This window comes from Triticum aestivum, chromosome 5D (assembly GCF_018294505.1).
Source record: "Triticum aestivum cultivar Chinese Spring chromosome 5D, IWGSC CS RefSeq v2.1, whole genome shotgun sequence".
In the NCBI taxonomy this organism is placed as follows: domain Eukaryota; kingdom Viridiplantae; phylum Streptophyta; class Magnoliopsida; order Poales; family Poaceae; genus Triticum; species Triticum aestivum.
The window spans coordinates 409,260,720-409,285,735 of record NC_057808.1 but is presented as its reverse complement, the minus strand read 5'-3'; the positions used below and the strand labels follow the sequence as shown (position 1 = coordinate 409,285,735).

At 45.5% G+C, this 25,016-nt stretch overlaps 2 protein-coding genes across 2 annotated transcripts; one reads left to right on the top strand and one right to left on the bottom strand.

The window, feature by feature from the left end:
• Positions 1–16,761: 16,761 nt before the first annotated feature.
• Positions 16,762–18,448, top strand: LOC123120751 (dirigent protein 1). Its single transcript, XM_044540748.1, has 2 exons — positions 16,762–17,262; positions 18,431–18,448. The coding sequence occupies exons 1-2, from the start codon at positions 16,762–16,764 to the stop codon at positions 18,446–18,448; spliced, it is 519 nt and encodes a 172-aa protein (XP_044396683.1).
• Positions 18,449–21,769: 3,321 nt separating this feature from the next.
• On the bottom strand, positions 21,770–24,192 carry LOC123125174 (uncharacterized). Its single transcript, XM_044545703.1, has one exon. It carries the CDS (start codon positions 24,096–24,098, stop codon positions 21,999–22,001), a length of 2,100 nt encoding a protein of 699 aa, XP_044401638.1. The 5' UTR covers positions 24,099–24,192; the 3' UTR covers positions 21,770–21,998.
• Positions 24,193–25,016: the final 824 nt, after the last annotated feature.

The window sequence follows — 25,016 nt, the reverse complement described above, 5'->3', positions numbered from 1 at the left end:
CGGTAGCATAAATAAGATAATCCCTCACTAAAATTTCAAGAGACGTGTTCTCCCTAACTGTGCACCGTTGCGAAGGTTCGTTGTTTTGAAGCACCACGTGATGATCGGGTGTGATAGATTCTAACGTTCGAATACAACGGGTGTTGACGAGCCTAGCATGTACAGACATGGCCTCGGAACACATGCGAAACACTTAGGTTGACTTGACGAGCCTAGCATGTACAGACATGGCCTCGGAACACAAGAGACCGAAAGGTCGAACATGAGTCGTATAGTAGATACGATCAACATGGAGATGTTCACCGATGATGACTAGTCCATCTCACGTGATGATCGGACACGGCCTAGTTTGACTCGGATCATGTATCACTTAGATGACTAGAGGGATGTCTATCTGAGTGGGAGTTCATTAATCAGATGAACTCAATTATCATGAACATAGTCAAAAGGTCTTTGCAAATTATGTCATAGCTTACGCTTTAGTTCTACTGTTTAAGATATGCTCCTAGAGAAAATTTAGTTGAAAGTTGGTAGTAGCAATTATGCGGACTGGGTCCGTAAACTAAGGATTGTCCTCATTGCTGCACAGAAGGCTTATGTCCTTAATGCACCGCTCGGTGTGCTGAACCTCAGCGTAGTCTGTAGATGTTGCGAAACATCTGACATACATGTTTTTGATGACTACGTGATAGTTCAGTGTGTAATGCTAACGGTTTAGAATTGTGGCACCAAAGACGTTTCGAAACGTCGCAGAACATATGAGATGTTCCGAAGACTGAAATTGGGATTTCAGACTAGTGCCCACGTCAAGAGGTATGAGACCTCTGACAAGTTTCTTAAGCCTGCAGACTAAGGGAGAAAAGCTCAATCGTTGAGCATGTGCTCAGATTGTCTGAGTGCCACAATCGCTTGAATCGAGTGGGAGTTAATCTTCCAGATGAGATAGTGATGGTTCTCCATAGTCACTGCCACCAAGCTATTAGAGCTTCGTGATGAACTATAACATATCAGGGATAGATATGATGATCCTTGAGCAACTCGCGATGTTTGACACTGCGAAAGTAGGAATCAAGAAGGAGCATCAATTGTTGATGGTTAGTAAAACCACTAGTTTCTAGAAGGGCAAGGGCAAAAGGGATACTTCATGAAACAGCAAATCATTTGCTGCTCTAGTGGAAAATCCCAAGGTTGAACCCAAACCCGAGACTAAGTGCTTCTGTAATGAGGGGAACGGTCACTGAAGCAAAACTACCCTAGATACTTGGTAGATGAGAAGGCAGGCAAGGTCGACAGAAGTATATTGGATATACATTATATGAATGTGTACTTTACTAGTACTCTTAGCAGCACCAGGGTATTAGATACCGGTTCGGTTGCTAAGTGTTAGTAACTCGAAATAAAAGCTGCGGAATAAACGGAGACTAGCTAAAGGTGAGATGACGATATGTGTTGGAAGTGTTTCCAAGGTTGATGTGATCAAGCATCGCATGCTCCCTCTACCATCGAGATTGGTGTTAAACCTAAATAATTGTTATTTGGTGTTTACGTTGAGCATAGACATGATTGGATTGTGTTGTTCATTTAAGAAGAATAATGGTTACTCTTTTATTTGAATAATACCTTCAATGGTCTTGCACCTAAAATAAATGGTTTATTGAATCTCGATCGTAGTGATACACATGTTCATGCCAAAAGTAATGATAGTACCACATACTTGTGGCACTGCTATTTGAGTCATATTGGGATAAAACGCATGAAGAAGCTCCATGTAGATGGATCTTTGGACTCACTCGTTTTTTGAAAGGATTGAGACATGCGAACCATGTCTATTGGTATATGTGCATGAAGAAACTCCATGCAGATGGATCGTTTGGACTCACTTGATTTTGAATCACTTGAGACATGCAAATCATACCACATGGGCAAGATGACTGAAAGGCCTCGTTTTCAGTAAGATGGAACAAGAGAGCAACTTGTTGGAAGTAATACATTTGATGTGTGCAGTCCAATGAGTGCTGAGGCACGCAGTGGATATCGATATGTTCTTACTTCACAGATGATTTGAGTAGATGCTGAGAATATTTACTTGATGAAACACAGGTCTGAATTATTGAAAGGTTCAAGTAATTTCAGAGTGAAGTTGAAGATCGTCGTGATAAGAGGATAAAATGTCTATGATATGATCATAGAGATATCTGAGTTACGAGTTTGGCACACAATTAAGACATTGTGGAAAGTGTTTCACAATTAATACCGCCTGGAACACCACAGTGTGATGGTGTGTCCGAACATCATAACTGCACCCTATTGGATATGGTGCATACCATGATGTCTCTTATCGAATTACCACTATCGTTTATGGGTTAGGCATTAGAGACAACCGCATTCACTTTAAAAGGGGCACCACGCAATTCCGTTGAGACGACACCGTTTAGAGAAACCTAAGTTGTCATTTCTTAAAAGTTTGGGGCTGCGATGCTTATGTGAAAAAGTTTCAGGCTGATAAGCTCGAACCCAAAGCGGATAAATGCATCTTCATAGAATACCCAAAACAGTTGGGTATACCTCCTATTTCAGATCTGGAAGCAAAAGTAATTGCTTCTAGAAACGAGTCCTTTCTCGAGGAAAAGTTTCTCTCGAAAGAATTGAGTGGGAGGATGGTGGAGACTTGATGAGGTTATTGAACTGTCACTTCAACTAGTGTGTAGCAGGGCACAGGAAGTTGTTCCTGTGGCACCTACACCAATTGAAGTGGAAGCTTATGATAGTGATCATGAAACTTCGGATCAAGTCACTACCAAACCTCGTAGGTCGACAAGGATATGTACTACTCCTGAGTGGTACGGTAATCCTGTCTTAGATATCATGTTGTTAGACAATACTGAACCTACGAGCTATGGAGAAGCGATGGTGGGCCCATATTCCGACAAATGGTTAGAAGCCATGAAATCCGAGATAGGATCCATGTATCAGAACAAAGCATGGACTTTGGTGAACTTGCCCGATGATCGGCAAGCCATTGAGATAAATGGATCTTTAAGAAGAAGACGGACATGGACGGTAATGTTACCGTCTATGAAGCTCGACTTGTGGCAAAGAGTATTTTCACAAGTTCAAGGAGTTGACTACGATGAGATTTTCTCATCCGTAGCGATGCTTAAGTCCATCAGAATCATGTTAGCATTAGCTGCATTTATGAAATCTGGCAGATGGATGTCAAAACAAGTTTCCTTACCAGTTTTCGTAAGGAAAGGTTGTATGTGATACAATCAGAAAGGTTTTGTCGATCCTAAGGATGCTAAAAGGTATGCTAGTTCCAGCGATCCTTCCATGGATTAGAGCAAGCATCTCGGAGTCAGAATATAAGCTTTGATGGAGTGATCAAAGTTTTTGGGTTTATACAAAGTTTGTTAGAAACTTGTATTTACAATAAAGTGAGTGGGAGCGCTACAACATTTCTGATAAGTATATGTGAATGACATATTGTTGATCTGAAATGATGTAAAATTTCTGGAAAGCATAAAGGGTTGTTTGAAAGGAGTTTTTCAAAGGAAGACCTGGATAAAGCTACTTACATATTGGGCATCAAGATCTATAGAGATAGATCAAGACGCCCGATGATACTTTCAAAGAACGCACACCTTGACATGATTTTGAAAGAGTTCAAAATAGATCAGCAAAGAAGGAGTTCTTGGCTGTGTTACAAGGTGTGAGTATTGAGTAAGACTCAAGACCTGACCACAGCAAAAGAGAGAGAAAGGACGAAGGTCGTCGCCTATGCTTTAGACGTAGGCTCTACAGTATGCTATGCTGTGTACCGCACATGAAGTGTGCCTTGCCATGAGTTGGTCAAGGGGTACAATAGTGATCCGGGAATGGATCAGATAACAGCGGTCGAACTTATCCTTAGTATCTAGTGGACTAAGGAATTTTCTCGATTATGGAGGTGAAAAGGAGTTCGTCGTAAAGGGTTACGTCGATGCGAACTTTGACACTAATCCGGATGACTCTGAGTAGTAAACCGGATTCGTATAGTAGAGCAGTTATTTGAAATGGCCCCAAGTAGCGTGTGGTAGCATCCACAAGATGACATAGATATTCGTAAAGCACACACGGATCTGAAAGGTTCAGACCCGTTGACTAATAACCTCTCTCACAAGCATAACATGATCAAACTAGAACTCATTGAGTGTTAATCACATAGTGATGTGAACTAGATTGTTGACTCTAGTAAACTCTTTGGATGTTGGTCACATGGTGATGTGACCTGTCAGTGTTAATCACATGGTGATGTGAACTAGATTATTGACTCTAGTGCAAGTGGGAGACTGTTGGAAATATGCCCTAGAGGCAATAATAAATTGGTTATTATTATATTTCCTTGATCATGATAATCGTTTATTATCCATGCTAGAATTGTATTGATAGGAAACTCAGATACATGTGTGGATACATAGACAACACCATGTCTCTAGTAAGCCTCTAGTTGACTAGCTCGTTGATCAATAGATGGTTACGGTTTCCTGACCATGGACATTGGATGTCGTTGATAACGGGATCACATCATTAGGAGAATGATGTGATGGACAAGACCCAATCCTAAGCCTAGCACAAGATCGTGTAGTTCGTTTGCTAAGAGCTTTTCTAATGTCAAGTATCATTTCCTTAGACCATGAGATTGTGCAACTCCCGGATACCGTAGGAATGCTTTGGGTGTACCAAACGTCATAACGTAACTGGGTGGCTATAAAGGTGCACTACAGGTATCTCCGAAAGTGTCTGTTGGGTTGGCACGAATTGAGACTGGGATTTGTCACTCCGTGTAAACGGAGAGGTATCTCTGGGCCCACTCGGTAGGACATCATCATAATGTGCACAATGTGACCAAGGAGTTGATCACGGGATGATGTGTTACTGAACGAGTAAAGAGACTTGCCGGTAACGAGATTGAACAAGGTATCGGGATACCGACGATCGAATCTCGGGCAAGTACTATACCGGTAGACAAAGGGAATTGTATACGGGATTGATTGAATCCCCGACATCGTGGTTCATCCGATGAGATCATCGTGGAACATGTGGGAGCCAACATGGGTATCCAGATCCCGCTGTTGGTTATTGGCCGGAGAACGTCTCGGTCATGTCTGCATGGTTCCCGAACCCGTAGGGTCTACACACTTAAGGTTCCATGACGCTAGGGTTATAGGGAATAGATATACATGGTTACCGAATGTTGTTCGGAGTCCCGGATGAGATCCCGGACGTCACGAGGAGTTCCGGAATGGTCCGGAGGTAAAGATTTATATATGGGAAGTCCTGTTTTGGTCACCGGAAAAGTTTCGGGTGCTATCGGTAACGTACCGGGACCACCGGGAGGGTCCCGGGGGGTCCACCAGGTGGGGCCACCGGCCCCAGAGGGCTGCGTGGGCCAAGTGTGGGAAGGGACCAACCCCTAGGTGGGCTGGTGCGCCTCCACAAGGGGCCCAGGGCGCAGGAAAGGGGGGAAGGGGGAAACCCTAGGCTAAGATGGGCCTAAGGCCCATCTAGTGGGGCGCCCCCCTCTCTGCCCCTTTGGCCGCCCCCCAAGTCCCATCTAGGGCTGGCCGCACCCCTTGGGGGGGGGAACCCTAGATGGGGGCGCAGCCCCTCCTCCTCCCCTATATATAGTGGGGGTTTTGGGGCTGCCATACACATGAGACTTCCTCTCTCTTGGCGCAGCCCTACCCCTCTCCCTCCTCGTCTCTTGCGGTGCTTGGTGAAGCCCTGCAGGATTGCCACGCTCCTTCATCACCACCACACCGTCGTGCTGCTGCTGGATGGAGTCTTCCCCAACCTCTTCCTCTCTCCTTGCTGGATCAAGGCGTGGGAGACGTCACCGGGCTGCACGTGTGTTGAACGCGGAGGCGCCGTGGTTCGGCGCTTAGATCGGAATCAACCGCGATCTGAATCGCAACGAGTACGACTCCTTCATCCGCGTTCTTGCAACGCTTCCGCATCGCGATCTACAATGGTATGTAGATGCACTCCCCTTCCTCTCGTTGCTCGATTACTCCATAGATTGATCTTGGTGATGCGTAGAGAATTTTGAATTTCTGCTACGTTACCCAACACTGAGCATATACTATACAAGGAAGGAAGCCTGAGAAACATATATACAATGTGCAAGTACGTACAACATACGTGCTCTGTATCTAAAACCAATCATAAGGCAGTCAATACCGTTTTATATGTCATGTCCTGTAATTAATTAACCTCTCAATGATGCATATCAATGGGTTTAACTGCTTGAATACACAGAGTGGTCGCAAATATTACCTCTTGTATGTGCATATCTTATATGGGGAGCTTGCAAGAACTTTCAATCGTGACACAGCGATCTCTTTTCAATTTGTGCAACTTGAACATGTATCATACCATTGATAGACTTTGGATCGGAGTAGGCTAGTAGATCCGGTGAACCTACCTTCTCCAACAGTGGATGAACTCGAGCCGGAGGCCATCGTGGCGCTGGGGTGCACGGCGATGGCGGAGGGTGGGCGAGGTGGAGGTGGAGCTTCCCGTGAGCACCGCGCTAACCCTAGATCGGTAGGGATTGTAGGTGGGGATTGTGGCAGCGATTAACCTCGTAAGTCATGCCCTGGCCCCCACCTCTGTTTATATAGTGCGGGTCACAGGGGCCCACCAACCATGGTTTGGTTGGGCGCCCCCGATCAGGGCGCGAGTCAGGGGCCCGTTCGACCCGTTGGGTTCGAACGGGAAAGAGATCAACCTAACATTCTCCCCCTTGATCTCAACTTTACTTTTAACTTTATACTTTCTAGTTTATTTATTTTATCACGTATTGGTACATAGAGCATGTTTCATCGTCACAGCTTAATTGCCGATAGAATCATACAGCTACAACATACGTTATGTTCAGAAACAAATTCTGTTCCTTTTGGGCCTATCCAGGAATCATAAGGCTTTCCCTTAAACCCATGCCGGCTAAGTGTTCCTTGAACACATTGGGTGGTAAGCCTTTCGTTAGCGGATCCGCAAGCATATCCTTTGTCCTTATATGCTCGAGACTTATAGTTTGATCCTGGATTTTATCTTTCACAACATAATACCTTATCTCTATTGTTTTGGCAGCATTACTCGACTTGTTGTTGTGAGCATAGAATACTGCGGGCTGGTTATCACAGTACATCTTTAGTGGTTTGTGAATGCAATCTACCACTTTCAAGTCGGGTGCAAATTTCTTTAGCCATATTGCCTGCCCCGTGGCTTCGAAGCATGCTATGAATTCTGCATACATCGTGGATGATGCAACTATCGACTGTTTGGAGCTTTTCCACGAAATAGCTCCCCCAGCGAGGGTGAATATGTATCCTGACGTGGATTTTCTATCATCTCTGTCCCCCGCAAAATCTGCGTCTGAATACCCTTTTATCTCTAGGGAATCACTTCTCCTGTATATTAGCATGTAGTCCTTCGTGCCTTGCGCATAACGCAATGCTTTCTTTACCATCTTCCAGTACTCTAGGCCTGGATTCTCTTGATATCTACCGAGTACCCCAGTGATAAAAGCTAAGTCAGGGCGAGTGCACACTTGTGCATACTGTAAGCTGCCAACTGCCGAAGCATATGGTACTGCTTTCATTTGATCGATCTCATACTGGTTCTTGGGACATTGGAATTTCCCAAAACTATCGCCCTTGACTATTGGAGCAGGTGTGGCTTTACTCGCATGCATATTATACTTTTTAAGAATCTTTTCTAAATATGCTTCTGAGATAGTCCTAAGACTCCATTGTTCCTATCTCGGTGAATTTCTATACCCAAAACATATGATGCTTCACCAAGATCTGTTATGTCAAAATTTGAGGATAAGTATTTCTTTGTTTCTTGTAGTAGACTAACATCACTACTAGCAAGCAGGATATCATCCACATACAAGATTAGGAAAATATATTTCCCATTTTTAAACATTGCATAAATGCAATTATCCTCAATATTTTCTTTAAATCCAAAACTTTTAATCGTTTGATTAAACTTTAGATACCACTGCCGAGAGGCTTGTCTTAATCCATAAATGGATTTCTTCAGGCGGCATCCCATATTTTCCTTGCCTTCCATGATAAAACCCTTGGGTTGTTTCATGTAGACCTTTTCTTTTAAATCACCATTCAGAAATGTCGTCTTAACATCCATTTGATGTAACTCTAAATCGAAATGAGCAACTAATGCCATTATGATTCTGAAGGAATCCTTACACGAGACTGGAGAAAATGTCTCATTGTAATCTATCCCTTCTCTTTGTGTAAATCCTTTTGCCACGAGTCGTGCTTTATACTTTTCTATATTCCCTTTAGAGTCATACTTAATTTTGTAGACCCATTTACAGCCTACTGTTTTGGCTCCTTTGGGAATTTCCTCTAAGTCCCAAACATCTTTGGAACTCATTGATTTCATCTCGTCTTCCATTGCCTTCATCCACTTCGATGAATGAGGGCTTCTCATGGCTTCTTCATATGAGGTGGGATCTTTTTCCATATGAACCATTTCTGTGTTATAAACTTTAAAGTCAGTAGAAATAGCTGACTTTCTTGGTCTTGTAGGCCTTCTAAGGGCCTCAGTTTCTGGCACATTTTGTGCCTCAACTTCTGGCACTTCTTCTAAAATTTGCTGTTGCACCTCCCTTTCATGCTCAACAACGGGTTCAGTCGGCTCCTGACGGACAGGTTCCGGGTCTTCCCCCATAGCTGTCATGGGTGGAGTTGCAACTGGTAGTGAGAAAAATGGCTCCTGAATCATCGGATTAGGTGCATGCACCCTCTTCTCCTCAAGATCAATTTTCCGAGCTACCAAGCTCCCCCTCATCATTTCGTCCTCTAAGAAGACTGCATGTCTCGTTTCTACAAACTTTGTATATCTGTCAGGGCAGTAGAAACGAAAACCTTTTGATCTGTCTGGATAGCCAATGAAGTGGCAACTTACTGTTTTGGGATCTAACTTTGCAATGTTCGGATTAAACATTTTGGCCTCAGCAGGGCACCCCCACACCCTGAAGTGTTGTAGGGAGGGCATCCTTCCTGTCCATAGCTCGTACGGTGTTTTGGGCACCGACTTGCTTGGTACTCTATTGAGAATGTGAATGGCGGTTTTAAGCGCCTCCATCCATAATCCCAATGGCAAGTTGGAATAACTCATCATGCTGCGCACCATATCCATAAGGGTACGGTTGCGCCTTTCAGCTACTCCATTTTGCTGAGGCTCGCCCGGCATTGAATACTGGGCTACTATGCCAGTCTCCTGCAAGAACTTCGCAAAAGGTCCAGGGACTTGGCCATATGGAGTGTGTCGACCGTAGTACTCTCCCCCACGGTCGGACCTTACTATCTTTATTCTTTTATCGTGCTGATTTTCAACTTCAGCTTTCAATATTTTAAATTTATCCAACGCTTCCGATCTTTCTTTGATTGGATAAATATAACCATAGCGAGAGTAATCATCTGTGAATGTTATGAACGAGTCATATCCATCCACACTTTTCACCGGAAATGGTCCACAAATATCAGTGTGAATGATTTCTAGTGTGCCTGTGCTATGGATTGCACCTTTTTTGATTTATTTTACGTACTTTCCTTTAACGCAATCTATGCATTGTTCTAAGTCTGAAAATTCTAACGGAGGAAGAATTTCACTTTTGACTAATCTTTCTATTCTCCCCTTCGAAATATGGCCCAAGCGACAGTGCCATAATTTCGATGAGTCAAATGTTCTTTTTCTTTTCTTTTGTTCTTTATCCGACGCGGAAACATGTTCTTTCACATTGCAAACGGAATAAACTTTTTCACGAAGTGATAACAAATAAAGCTCATCATGTAGTAAAGCATCACCCACATAAGCATTATTTAACCAAATGGCACACTTGCCATGTCCAAAATAACATTCATAATTATCTTTGTCCAAGCAAGAAACACTTATTAAGTTTCTATGACATGATGGAACAAATAAAACATCTCTAAGTAGAAGATTGAATCCATCAGCTAACTCCAAGGAGATATCACCGACAGCTTCAACTTCTGCTTCAACTCCGTTCGCCACTTCAATGCGTCTTTCGCTTCTTAGCGTAGTCCGCGTCGAATGGAATCCCTGTAAAGAATTTGCAACATGAACAGTTGCTCCTGAGTCAATCCACCAAGTGGATTTTGAAAACTGTGCATACAGGGATCCATTTACAAATGAAACTATATTGTTACCTCTTTTTGCCATGATTGACTTTAGCCAATCAGGACAGTCTTTCTTGTAATGCCCGGTCTTCTTACAGTGGAGACAAGTGTCTTTGTCCACTGAGAAAGGTTGTTGCTGACGCTGATGCTGATAGGAAGCTTTTCCTTGTGGCTTTGAAGGAGAACTTTTGTTGTTTTGATTGTAATTCTTTCTTTTGTGACCCTGCACATAGTTGAGTGTACCACCATGTGAGGCTTTGAGTCTCTCCTCTTCTTGGACACACATTGCTATTGTCTTTTCAATGTCCCATGTTCCAGGTGACATATTGTAATTCACAACAAAAGCTTCAAACTCCTTCGGCAGTGAAGCCATGACAAGGTGGACCAGGAGCGTTGGTTTGATCTCCAGATCCGCATCCATGGGCTTGAGCTTTGCTGCCATATTGCTCATCCTGAGGATGTGCTCTCTTATGCCATGACTACCACCTGTGTAGCGTTCTGTCACCAGTTGCTCTCACCTAGGTGGCATATATCTTTGAAGAGCCAGTGAACTGGCTCTTTATCTTTGAGAGCAACTCCCCTGCGGAAGTGCACTCTGCAATGGAGCCCACAATGACGCTCTCAATTGTGTTCTTTATAAAGGCCATGCATTTTTTGTTTGTATTGACCCACTTTTGGTTATCTATGAGGTAGGACTGCTCCAAAGGAGCATAGTCCCCTTTCTTTTTAGCCCATGCAGCATCATCATCAGTGGCCTCTCTTACTGGCTCTGTGGGTCTGACCGGCTGTGGTTTCTCCACAACCCAGTCAAGATCAGCACAAACAAACGCCAGTTCAACTTTCTTCCTCCACTCAGTGTGGTTGTCACCTCTGAGTGTCGGAACTTCTTTTAGGCAACTCATCAAGTGAAAGCCTCCTGAAATCACAATTTAAGTGACATCAATATAACAATCATATGTATTAATCTAACGTTGGTCAAATTAAACCTATAATTGTCTATGCAATTAAATCTATATTACCGTTGGGCAAAAATTAGAAATAAATGCACCTTTAAATTTCAATAATAAAACATGATCATGTTATTAACAACGTTGGTCATAAAAATAACATAATCATATTCATTTTAATAATCACTTTAACATGCTCTTAGAAACTTAATACTATGTAAACTTTTATTTTCTTTGTAAAAGAGCACTATTAATTATTTACACAGCGGAAACACATGAATAAAAAATTCATGAACTTTTTACTTTTACTTTTTAGAGTCATTTTCTGTTAGCTTTTCTATTTTCTAAACAAAAAATTTCGTTGGAAAAAAAATTGCATAGAAAAACTATTAAATCTGCCCAAAATCTGGAAAAAATCTGCAGCAGCAACGGCGTGCGGCTAAGGCCTCGGCCCAGCGCGCGGCCCAGCCGGCCTGGACCCAGCGTGCCCGCGGCGGCTGGCCACGGCCCAGCGGCGACTGCGCCCGGCCTCCACTTTCGGCCCGAAAAAGCCCGTGGCCAGCTAGGGTTTCATCGCAGCCGTTGGATGCAATCAGACGGACGCGCGTGCATCTCGGCAGCACAAAAACGCCCAGCCGGCCTCACCGCCTGAACCCTAGCCTCATTTTGCTTCTCCTCTCGCACGCGCCGCTCGTCTCTCTGTCGGCCGGTCCGGTCGCGCCGGTCGCCGGCGACAGCGTCGACGGCCACAGCGCCACGCCGCTCTTCCCCTTGCTCCTCCTGCTCTCCCCCATCCACAGCTTCCTACTGGACCGAGAGAGAGGCAGAGAGGTGCGGGGCTTTCTCGATGCGGCGGGTTGGGGCCGCGCCGGTCGCCGGTGACGGCGTCGAGCGGCCACGGCGGCACGCGAGCCTGCTCTTGTTCCCCTTCCTCTCTTTCTCTTTCCCTTTCTCTGTTTCACCCATCCCCCACCTTCCTTTTTTAGAGAGAGAGAGAGCCGTGAGCTGCAGTGCGCGATACGGCGGCGCCCTCCCTGTCCCCTTTGCCGGTGTGCGCGAGCACCTCGATGGTGAACGCGCCGCCGTCAAACGGCTCGGTGGCGGTGCCAGTACTTTGCCCCTGTGGGGGGTGGTTCTTCGTCCCTGTCGCCTCGGCTTGTCGATGCGCGACGGGATCGAGAGGAACAGGCGCGGCCTTACGGCGGCGCTCTTTTCTTCTTTGCCCTTCTAGGGTTCTTTGGGAGAGGGAAACTTTTTTCTTTTTCTGTTTTTGTTTCTTTGTACCGAAATCAACTAGCCCGATCTGGCTGATACCATTGATAGACTTTGGATCGGAGTAGGCTAGTAGATCCGGTGAACCTACCTTTTCTAGCAGTGGATGAACTCGAGCCGGAGGCCATCGTGGCGCTGAGGTGCACGGCGATGGCGGAGAGTGGGCGAGGTGGAGGTGGAGCTTCCCGTGCGATGGCGGAGAGTGGGCGAGGTGGAGGCGGAGCTTCCCGTGCGATGGCGGAGAGTGGGCGAGGTGGAGGTGGAGCTTCCCGTGAGCACCGCGCTAACCCTAGATCGGTAGGGATTGTAGGTGGGGATTGTGGCAGCGATTAACCTCGTAAGTCATGCCCTGGCCCCCACCTCTGTTTATATAGCACGGGTCACAGGGGCCCACCAACCATGGTTTGGTTGGGCGCCCCCGATCAGGGCGCGAGTCAGGGGCCCGTTCGACCCGCTGGGTTCGAACGGGAAAGAGATCAACCTAACAACCATATCCACATCAGATATTTCAATTCTTTTGGCCAATTGGAATGAGGTCAATTGTTTTGTTTCTTAATGCCATCAAGCATTTATATTTCAAGGCATGCTTATCTGGTCTATTTTCTCTTGCCTTTGAAGAAAACATGAAGTACTAGATGAAGCAAGAGAAATAATAGAGGGTAATATGTATGACGCAAAGTTGTGATGACTAATTTCTTAGAACTATTCACGCTAGCTTTTGTGGAAAACCGTTGTGTGATGTTTTCATGCAGTTTAGACATTATCATGCATTTCTAGTTCCTATGTACTCATGCTTATGTGTGTACCATTCATTGTTGCAGGGGCGGGCACTTCTATTTATACCGTCAACTGGTTTCATTTTTCTTTCAGCTGAGTGTGTGTGTCAATGAGCTTATTTACTTGCTCTTCACCCTGTTATTACTCATCTGTACTAGTGCATTTACAATGTTTAGTAGTATGTGAGAGATTGGAGGATACCAACATGCTAGAGAGTAGGCTTTTCTTACAAAGACGCAACCAGCCACACCTTCCTCTGTGACACAATAGATGAGAGCCGACATGAAGCTATAGGAGCACCGATGTTTTCAATGAGGAGAACTTGCTTGAAAAATGAGGGAAAAAAGAGAGTGTATTGGTGCCAATTTCTGTATGCGAGGGTCATGTAGCCGAGGATAGGTTAAACAAGACCCGCTGCGCCGTTGCTGCAACAGAAATACATAACATGTGGCTAATTAAGTTTAGACAAAAATGCTGGGTTGTACGTTTTGGGTTGAATCCATTTCCTTGTCTATTGTATTATTTTTGAGAATACGGTTGAAACAGGCATTTGCCCTGCTTTTTTTAAGAAAACACCCACTTTATTAATTGGAAATAATGGTTACATCGTCTGTAATAAGAGGTATAATATTCTCTGTAGGCCCTTAACCAATCTCTAGTTACAGAAAATTTCGCTAGCCTAGCAAGTTCACGAGCAACCTTATTAGCTACCCTATTACAATGTTCAGATCTAGTTAAAGAAAAATCACATGCCATGAAGTAACAAGCATCGAAGACTACCGCTGCCGCCGCTCCCGCAGATTGTCCTCCATTCTTCATTGTTTCAATGACTTCCATATTGTGGCATTTGCCCCACTTTATACATAAAGCATCACAACCAAGTTACAGTGCCGAACGGTATAGGATAGTGAGGTAGCCCTCTTACAAAAGCAAATCCTGGGATAATCGGACACCACAAACACACGTGACCATGATGCCGAAAGATAGCATATTTTTCATGCAAGTTTTTAATACATTATGAATCATCTTTATAAAAAAAAATTGAGAACAGGTCATTATGATTGTCAATGTTAAGCATATTTGTATAATACCCTTTTTTCAATTTACTACACATGCTCGTTTTGTCTTAAGTCAAACTTTTTAAAATTGTATTGAGCTTATAGAAAAGAATTGGCATTCACAATACCAAGTTTTTCTTCCATTTTATTTCTTCTTAGGGTAATACCAACGCACCTAATTCATTCTTCCTTAGAAAATTTCTGTTTTTATTGGTTTAAGTTTAACTTTTTTACTAGCAACAAATTTTCTTTAACCAGATTGTTGTGTTGATCTTACACACCTTAAATCATGTGGTTTAAGAATATTGTATAAATCTGATATGACCAATGTAATTTATTTTGTAATTTTAATTAAAAAATTATAGTGGTTACTAAAATAAAAGGCTAGGCTAGAATTGGTGTTTTAATTCCCACTTTTGTGTGCATGTTTACACTAGTTTTGCACTTGTTTACACTTGTTCTTGCACAATACCAAATTGTGCAAGTTTTTTAATATATTCAGAATCCTCTTTGTAAGAAATAAGTTTGACAATGAGTCTTTATGATAGTCGATGTTGGGCATATTTACCTCTTCCTATTATTTTTACTCCCATATTGTTTTTGTCTTAAAGTAAAAATAATTAAGTTATATCGAGCTTATATAAAAAAATTGACATTCACGGTGCCATGTTTCTTTCCATTTTATTTCTTCTTCAGGGTAATACCAATGCCCGTAATTCATTCTACCTTAGAAAATTCCCTTTTTTGTTTTTATTTTGTTTAAGGTTTTCCTACTGCAGCGAATTTTGTTTAACAAGGTCGTTGTGCTGATCTTAATTCCGCACCTTAAAGCCCGTAGTGTCAGAATATTGTGGAAATTCCATATGAGCAATGTAATTTATTGTGTGATTTTAATTAAAAAGCTAGTATCACGATTTTCAAACTGTGACTATCTTGGTAGAAACAACTTTGGCTTGAAACATTTAAGATATATAGCTCAGTGTTCGTAACCATGGACGAACTGTTTTTTGCTACCTTTCGGTATTTATCTAAGTTAAATTGGCTTGCACATTACTAGCTGTCAGCTCACTTACTCACTGCCTTCTTTTCTTCTATAAGAAAAACAACACAGCCACACACACGGGCTTCACGACGGGCACGACATGCCGCCGCGCTTCTGCCTGCTAGTGGGAAATAAGAGAGGGTGATACGCATGCTGCAAAATTGTGATGACTAATTTCTCCAAAATGGCCATATTGGCTTTTGTGGGGAACAATTGTGTGATGTGCTCACTCACGTTAGGCTTTAATTATCATGCACATATGCACCAGAGTTCCCATGTACTCATGCTTATATGTGTGTATCATTCCCTGATGCAGGAACCAAAGCTTCTATATATACAATATATACCTTCCACTGTTTACATCTCGTAGCTGAGAGTGTGTGTCAATGAGCTAGCTAATATAGCTAGCAACCAATCTGTGTGCTTGGTTACTTATTCTCGATCATGTTATTATTCAGAGGTACTAGCATAGCATGCATAGAATATTTAGTTATGTGAGAGATTGGAGGATACCAACATGATAGCAAGCAGACTTCTACCGTGGAGAGATGTTAAATATCTGTCCACCCACTGTGTTCTCACAGCTCAACCAGCGACATCCACTTCTCACCAGCTGTAGCCCAAGTGAATACCTCATGGTTCATGTTGGCTTGGCAGAAGCACTTCCCAGAAGCGCTTCTCAATTAATCGGGCGTTGTTTGGACCCGAGTAGAATCCCAAACAAACCCACATCTCGTTCATCCACTCTCCGGCTAGACCTAAAGCCTGCTGACCAGCCAAGCTGGCTGGGCTTGGCGAACAAGAAGTGTCAGGGCGGCTCGGCTCACTGGAACACAACTGAACATGATTTGTTGCTAAAAAGAACAGAACATGATTTGAGCCGTTTATCCCTTCTTTTACTTATATTTATTGGATTTACTTTTTAGTTCCGGTTTTTACGAAATGGAGACAGGGCCACACCCTGTTGACCGGGAAAAATATATACTCCTCAGAAGTGTCGCAGTTTTGTACTGAGGTTAGGGCGTAATATATTATGTGCATCTTCATTCAATAAAATAAATAAAATCTATGAAAAAATACCCCAGGATCTAAACAAAACACTAACTTCATGATGGTTGCAAAGGTGGTCGACCAGATGGTCAGAGCAGCAGACAACATTGCTTACAAAGCTAAATAATGCTTATTTTTTAAATTATATAAAATGAATGTCCTAATTAATTTGTTAGTTGTGTAATTAAGCTACATATATACGGGCATGCAGGTCTACTGTTAGCCTGCAGGTCATACTCAGACACAGTCCGTCAACGGGCCATGAAGATTATGAGCAAGCTGAATCCATCGGCAGCTGCGTTGCACACCTCAGCTGAAATATCAGTTGCTAGTTGCTATACTTGCTTGTCTCAAAAAAGAAAAGTTGCTTTACTTGCTACACGTTCTGAATTCTGATCACCATGACCCGCTCCTCGCCGTCGCTGTTCCTCCTCCTCCTGCTGGCCTTGTGGACGGCGCCCTACCTCGCAGCGCGCGCCGGCACCGGCGCCAGCGACCACGGCCTCACCCACATCCACCTGTACATGCCGCTGGGCGCCGACGCGACGTTCGGGGCGGTCGGCGTGCTCGACGACGAGCTGCGCGACGGGCCGGACGCGGGGAACTCGTCGCTCGTCGGCCGGTACCAGGGCCTCTTCGTCAGCGCGGGGCTCGTGAGCCCGCCGGGCGCGCAGTCGGCGATCAACCTCGTCTTCACGGCCGGCGAGCATCGCGGCAGCACGCTGGCCATGCTGGGGCCCATGCTGAGCTTCACGAGCGCCATCGAGCGCGCCGTGGTGGGCGGCACCGGCGCCTTCAGGATGGCGCGCGGGTACTGCGTCATGACGCCCGCCGGCAGCCCCACGCTACGAGGTCGACCTGTTCCTGGACATGTACCATGCCTGATCGATGTGTGCCTGTTGGTTTGTGTGCGTACGGTGCTATCGTGTACGTTGGTAAATATATTTTCAATTATATTAGTGTTCAAATGTTCTTGAAACCCCAACAAAAAATGCATTCAACTACTGAGCATATATGCTGTACATGGAAGCAAAGCCTCGCAAACATGCAGCGTGTAAGTATGTACTGTTGGAAAGTAAAACTAGAGACAATAGACATAATGTAAAGTGAAGGGTTGTCCTTATTGATGATTGAGTACAAGCATATATAGCCCCGAGGGGATGCATCCAACAGACGCGATGGTCCGAAGAGACACGAGCGAACAGTCATGTCCCTCGTACATGGCGGTTAGGGATAGTGGAGATTCTCCATAATTAACACATGGGTTAATTAAACTCAACATGTACAATGTACATGCTCTAGATAGCAAACGCACTTTATGCGGAACAGTTCTGATGACTAAAATTCTCAGAACTAACAGTTGTGGCTTCTATGCAAAACAGTTGCGTGATGTGCTCATGCAATTTAGACTTCATCATGCATCTCGAGTCCCTATGTACACATGCATGCTTATATGTGTGTACCATTCATTATTGCAGAGCTGAAACCTTCTATATATACCTTCCACCGATTCCACTTGCTAGCTGAATGAGCATCAATGAGCTAGCTATCTAGGTGGTAACCAATCTTTGTGCTTGCCGAGTTATTCTCCACCATATTTCATTAGTATTATTATGTTTACAATGTTCAATATGTGAGAGATTGGAGGATACCAACTTGTTAGCAAGCATGCTTCTCTAGGATAGGCCTAGCCAACATGCCATATTTCCGCACCTCCCTCTGCAACGCAATAGGCGAGAGATGAGTTGAACCTATCAGACCGCCACCATTTTCAGCGAGGGGAACCACCTATATTTGTAATGAACTCAGATCATGCATCACCAAAAATGAATGCTCGCGAAAAGAAGTGGCAAGAGATAATGTACTGGGTGCTAATTCCGTTGGTGGGAGTCATGTACCCCAAGGACATTGCCAATAGCCATCCATGTTGAAACAATAGTCGGGACGACATTCGAGCCATGGTTCGCCGTGCCATGATGTGCGTCCCCATTACTACCGCTCAAGTCCAAATAAACTGATTTTGCATCCCTATTACTACCGCTCAGTTCTGATAATGACTTTTTATTGCAGGGTTTGGAGGTGGACTAATCAATATAACCAACATTTGCAACGGAAAAAGCTTGCTGAAATCTATGAGGGCCAAACTGAGCTTCTTGCTCAACCCGGTGAACCCCAAATAACACAAACAGTTGCAGAGGCCCTATCGGGGGTGACCGCCAAGTTGAGAAGACGACCGAGATACTTGCTGGAAATAAGGATGGCATGGTCCACATGTGGGCCCAACACCGTAGGTGAGTAGAAATCTCAAATCATGCCAGAGTTGGGCTTTTTTTCTCACCTTTTCTGGAACCTGACTGCATGGTCAATGCCAAGTCCAGATGCTGTAAGAATGCAAGTTTTGGGTAATCATAGGCTTATCAATTGCATGTTTTGTAAGGAACCTGAGATGAGTTCCCTGAACTTCTGTTTATTTTCCTCAAGGATTCCCTTGCGGCTTCTACAGGCACCTGATCACACTTCAGTAAATGCATGCTCCAGAATTATTATCTACTTTTGCAAATTAGTTTGTTGGTTTTGCAGTTTTTGAATGCATAGTCCAGGAGGCAACAAATATCACACAGAACACTTAAGACGTGAATAGCAAACAGACGAGGCAATATGTTGGTAAACAAGAAGCACAAGCAAGGCCAACTAATTTGTTAGCATCCTAGGATGGAAGTCCTTTATTTCTGCAGTTCTGCTCTTTGCAGAAGTGCTATATGATAGGGGCCAACCGGCAATAAAACGAGATTCTTTACAATATTATATAGAAGAAATGTCAATACTTTGTACTAACGTATTTTTTTAAATGATTTTATCTCCCTGTAAAATATGAGTGAAACAATTAAATATCTTTGTTTGTGCTCTTGGACATACAAAAAGACAAATGCTACTGATAGTGTATTAAGTAGGTAAAATTGCCACTAGCACAACTTGATGCAATCACCATTTGATTGTGAAATTTTAGCACACAAAAAAGGAAGCGACTGACTACAGTTAAAACCAACCCACACAGTAACTACAAAAATAATTAGAAACAACTTATGTTAGTTCATGTTCAACTCAAATTTTAGTTATATGATATACCACACAGAGAAAAACCAAGGATTTAAGGCTATGAGTAACGTATTTTTCTGTGAAGCAGTGGGAATTGAGCAACTATCTTACGTTCTTAACAATTTGTGTTTGTAATGAAAATAGAGACTGACAAGGCACTCTCTCTTCCCCTTTCTGCCTGTTTTACATTAGATGTTCTACATGTCTCTCTTTCTCCAAACAGATATTAACTTCAGTCTCACTTTGGGAGGTCTTTAGCTCAATTGCTTAAGCTGAACCTGTGTCAGCTTAGCTTCAAACAGATCATGGTTACTGAATCGGCCTCAAAATCTTGTTCCTCCGCAGAAGTGAAAGATGAAGATGCTGCAATCGCAGCTGTGATTAATGCAGCTGAACTCAAATGGTTAGAATACAACATTTCCTTCTCTCGCATATATCAGCACCTAGATTATTTGGTACCCTCTCCAATGATCATATTTAATGGCGCATTGCATGTAGGGAAGAGCAGTCATCTAAGAGAGGACAAGCTGCTGGAAGGTTTACATCAGGACACCATAATGATAAAAAAAATATGTGTCTTCAGTGTCAAGTTCTTTTGAGTTATGATTATGCTAGCAGATAGTCTGAAAAGATTCTCTTAAAAGATCAAAGCCATTGTTATGATGAAAACGAGTGTGTAGGCGTTCATGCTTTGCTAAGACCAGGTTTCTTTTCTTTTTGGTATTACTTGATCTTTTTTGACAATCTAACTAGACGATTGTTTCCAGCCGTTGAACTCCTAGGAGATTTCAATACAAATTGTAACAGATTATTTACCTTGTGTGTGTGAATATGTGAACTATACTATTCCACTATATTTTTGCGTTGCTCTGTCTTCTGTGAATCTGTTTAGAATATGATTTAACATGTTCTTTCAAATTGAAGGTGAGGCACCTCCACCCGGCTATGCGTGCCGAGCTGCGGAGTTGCAGGCCATTTCATTCAGCATTGCCCGCAGGAAAACCAAACACCTCCACTTGGCTATACCTGCTACGTATAGATGGCAGATTCCAGGGCATTTTATTCAGCATTGCCCAACTATTGGGGATCCCAAATTTGACAATGAGAAAATGCCTCGTCCAGTTGCCCCGGTTGTATCTCGGAATCCTATTGATGGCATTCTCTCTGCACTTGCCCTAGCTGCATCTGTGAGTGTGTTAATGACTTGCCAGCAGAACTCCACTGCCAACTATTCAGAAATATAGGGAGTACTATGTAATAAGGTGATGGCAGATGCGGTCTGTATCTTATATCCGGTCTGTATCTTTAGATGTCCTGCTCTGTGGTGAACCAATGTTCAGATATTCGGAGTGTGATTATGCCCCGGCTTTGTTTTATTCTATCATTTTCATGAGTTTATATGCTGCTTTAATTTGGATGAGGACTAACCGTCAGTTTCCCTGATCCTGAAAATCACAGAGCCACACCACCTCGGCTGCTTTGGAAATGGACATGAAGCAATTACCGCCAGCTTCTCCTGACGCCCGCCTCCAGGTCGACCTCGGAAAATTTTGAATCGGAAGAGCAACACTGAAGGCTCTGCAGGGCGGTTAGCGGAGAAGAAGTTGCTAGGACTGATCAGTTGGAGAAGAAGCTAAAGAAGGCAGACTCATCTAAAGACTTTGCAGAAGTGCTTCTCTAAAATGAAACTGCCAAAGTCTCATGATAATAATAATATAGAAAAACATCTCAGTATTTCTTGTTTCAAACTTGTTGACAGCAATGTATTCCCCATTCAAAGCCATTTTATTCATTCTCTGATTCCTGCACTCTTGTCCTGCAGAAACAGAGAATTTCAAGCTAAACTGGCCCTGAACTGAATTCACTTCATACCTACGACAGTAATAATCAAAGAGACTCACTACATTCCTATCCTAGTACCAACTAAAGCAACATGTTCAGATATTCTTTTTTTGAAATTCTGGAAATAAGAAGCTAATCAAAACACCACGACAAACAAAACCGAGAGAACCAATAAAGGGCACGAACACGACCATGACAAGCGCCGCAACAATTGTGTTTCAGCAGTATACTCTATACAAATGAACTGGCAAATTAACAGCACAGCAGCAAGCTGCCATGGCATGCAGTAACAAAGAAGCATGTTGTTGGATCAACAATACAACTACCTACAATATGCCAGTGGACGTACAGTATTAAGCACTAGAAATCCGTTCTTCCAGTCCAATCACCATACCACATAGAGAGAGAGAAAAAGGTTACAAGCATGATTTTGGTTTGGATTCAGAAAATCAAACACCACGAACAGTACACTGTCGGGAATTCAGAAGTTCATTCATGCACTCCAAATCAAGGACGATTCATCACTAAACTGGATAAAGCTAAACCATGCCAATCATCCTACCAGCTCAACCATCATGTTCAACGACGGAAACCTATTGCATTTGCAGACATGGTTTTGGTTCGAATTCTGAGAATCAACACTAGCTGCCAATTATGAAAAGAACTGATCAAACTAAGCTCATGACAACTGACAATCGATCTAATCGAACACCTCCAGCTTCTGGTACTCCTCGCCGGCGATGGCCTCCATCATGATGGCCTCGGGGTTCACCACGCCGTCGTTCTTCAGGAAGATCTTGAGGAAGTTCTTGGAGAAGCCGCTCACCATGGCCACCCCAGGCTGGGTCGACGTCACTGGCGTCGACTTAGAGTCACGCAGGTTCCAGAAGATGATCTGGGGCACCACGTCGCCATACCCGGCAGCCCTGAACTTCTTGCAGATCACCTCGTAGTCCGTGTCCCATGACCTGCTGCGAGCATAGTACCCGCGGGTCGCCGACGCCTGGTCGAACTCCATGTCGCTGTACACGAAAATGGTCCTGATCATCTTCTCGGGCGCCAGCCGGGCCTCCACCGCAGTGCGGAGGATCTGGTCGAACACCGCCTGGAAGTTGGTGTTCATGTCCCACTGCATACTCTCCACGAAACTCATCTTCTCCCGAAGGGTCTTGCCCTTAATCAGGTGGATCTGGGGCCTCTCGCTGAAGGTGATCACCTTGCCTGCCCAGGGCTCCTCGCTGAGCTCTGAAGTGAGCACGCCCAGCGCGATGCACACCTCCATTGGGGTGCCGTGCATGCTGCCCGACACGTCGCAGACGGAGATGCAGTTGCGCAGCGACCCCTTCGAGCGGAGGTCGTCCACCATGCGGCGCCACTGCAGCTCTGACACGTCGTCCTCCTGGCCGCGGTAGGCGGACGCGGCGATCTCGTGCGGCAGGAGCGCGCCCGCCGAGATCTTGGCCTTGCCGGCCTCCACGTCCTCCAGGTACTTGCCGAAGCGCTCCTCGTCGTGCTTCTTGAAGAGGAACTTGTAGCGCCGCATGGCCACCGAGGCCACGCGGGTGTAGGGGAGCTCCGACCACCGCTGGGCGCTCATGTACACCTCCGGGAGCTCCAGCACCTTGCGCAGCGGCACGAGCACCTCGCGGCGGAGGCGGTGGAGGGCGCGGTACGTGTAGTGCTCGTCCGTGAGCTGGGCGTACTCGGGGTCGGAGTCACGCGGGAAGAGGCGGTGGGCGATGGCCTCGCAGAGCAGCGTGGTGCGGTCGAAGGACGATCCCGGCGTGGGGCACCACTTGGCGGCGAGCCCGATCTTCCTCTTCTTGCCACCTGCGGCCAGCTGCTCGAGGTCCGAAGCGAGGAGGGCGGCGAAGAAGTCCGCGACGGCCTCGAACAGAAAGCGGTACGCGCTGTCGCCGTAGTACGTCTCCAGCGACTGCACGGCGAGCTTGGCCACCTTCCGGACCTTCTTGGACATCCGCCGGGGCTTCTTCTTCTTCTGGTCCACCTCCATCTCCTCGGGCTTCTGCTCGGCCGGGTCCTGGACCGCGACAGACACAGGGACGGTCTCCACCTCCATGGGCTTCCTGCCGGACTTGGAGAGGGCGGCGGAGAGGAAGTCGCCGAAGGTGGCCTTGGGCGGCACAGGGGCCAGCTCGCGGGCGCGCTTGCGGCTGGCCAGGCTAGCCCGCAAGGCCTCCCGCTGCTTGGCGAAGTCCTTCTCCTTCCTCCTCACCTTCTCGGCCGCGGCGCCCTCCCTGGCGGCCTTGCGCACGTCGGGGCCGTGGATGAGGCGGAAGAGCAGCTCGGGGAAGTCCTTGAGGTAGCCGAACTCGGCGAGCGCGGCGACGTTGCAGGCGAGCGTGCGGGGGTGGTTGTCGTGCAGCCAGAGCGCGGCCGCGTAGAAGCCCTCCTTGTCCGACTTGCCGGTGCCGCGGACGCCGCGGAGGTTGCAGGCGAGCTTGAGCGCCGTGAGCGCGTCGTGCGCCCACGCGGCGGCGAGCAGCGCGCGCACGCGCTCGGGCGGCGTGTCGGGCACCACCTGGAAGAAGAGGTCGAGGCAGGGGTTGCCCGAGTTGGCGTACGTGGCGGAGCAGTTCTCCGTGAGCGCCCTCCGCGGCGCGAGCGCGGCCTTGGCCTCCGCGGCGGACGGCGCGTTGAAGGCCGCGTCGAGGAGGTCGAGGAAGGGGTGCGACGCGGGCGCGGCGGCGTCGGAGCCGGGCGACGGGCGGGCGGCGCGGATGACGGGAGGGCCGAGGAGGCGGCGCGGCGGCGCGGCGGGCTCCGTCTGCGTCGCCATGGCGGTTAGCGCGCTAGGGTTTTGGGGGATCGAGGGAGCTGGCTAGGCTGGGGAGAAGAATTGAGATCTGATTGATTTGATCTGGAGGAGAGAGGCGTTGGTTGGTTATATGGATTTGGAGGAAGGAGGAACCGACTTCGCTGGTCGACGGCAGATCCGATTGATCGGCGTCGCGTGGGCCCTCCCTCGTGCTTCAAACCGACATAGTGGGAGCCATTATGCGTGGTTAATTTTGCTTAATTACTCTGAGATATTTTTTCTTTGAAATTAAAGTTGGAGTATTAAATCGTAATCTGATTTTTAGACACAGCAAATCGGACATTTTTTAGGTAAATTATGTTGTCACGAGGATGACTATTCTCTTTGGCAATTATGGCAATTTCCGGCAAAAAAAATTGAACGCAGTAAGGATTTGCATGTGCTTGCTAAAGAAAATTGGCATTCTCACGGCAATATAATTTCCATCTCAGGGGTTTGATCTGCCATGTCTAAAAATCTGACGTCAAATTTATAGCAGAATACTTTCTTTAATACACTCCAATCAAAGACCATACCCCTATGAGTACATTCAAGAGACTGAACTGACACAACATCTTGAGATTGTCGAACTCACCACATGTGCATCATAGTTGACGAGAACGTCTCGTTTCACTGAACGAACATGGCGGAAAGTCTGAAAGTAAAATGCAAGCACCAATGCCAAGTTTACGACTTGAGCCCTGGTGGGTTGGTTCCACCATAAAGTTAGAGTACCTAGTTAGAACTAATTAAACCTATGAATCCCTCCCCACATCCCCAATCCCCCGTTGCATTTCAGGGTGCCCCATCTTCCCCCTAATAAACTTGCCCATGCCAACATGTCCATTATCATCCGGACAATAATAGTCGTCGGGCAACCGGCCTGGGGCTAGAACGGTC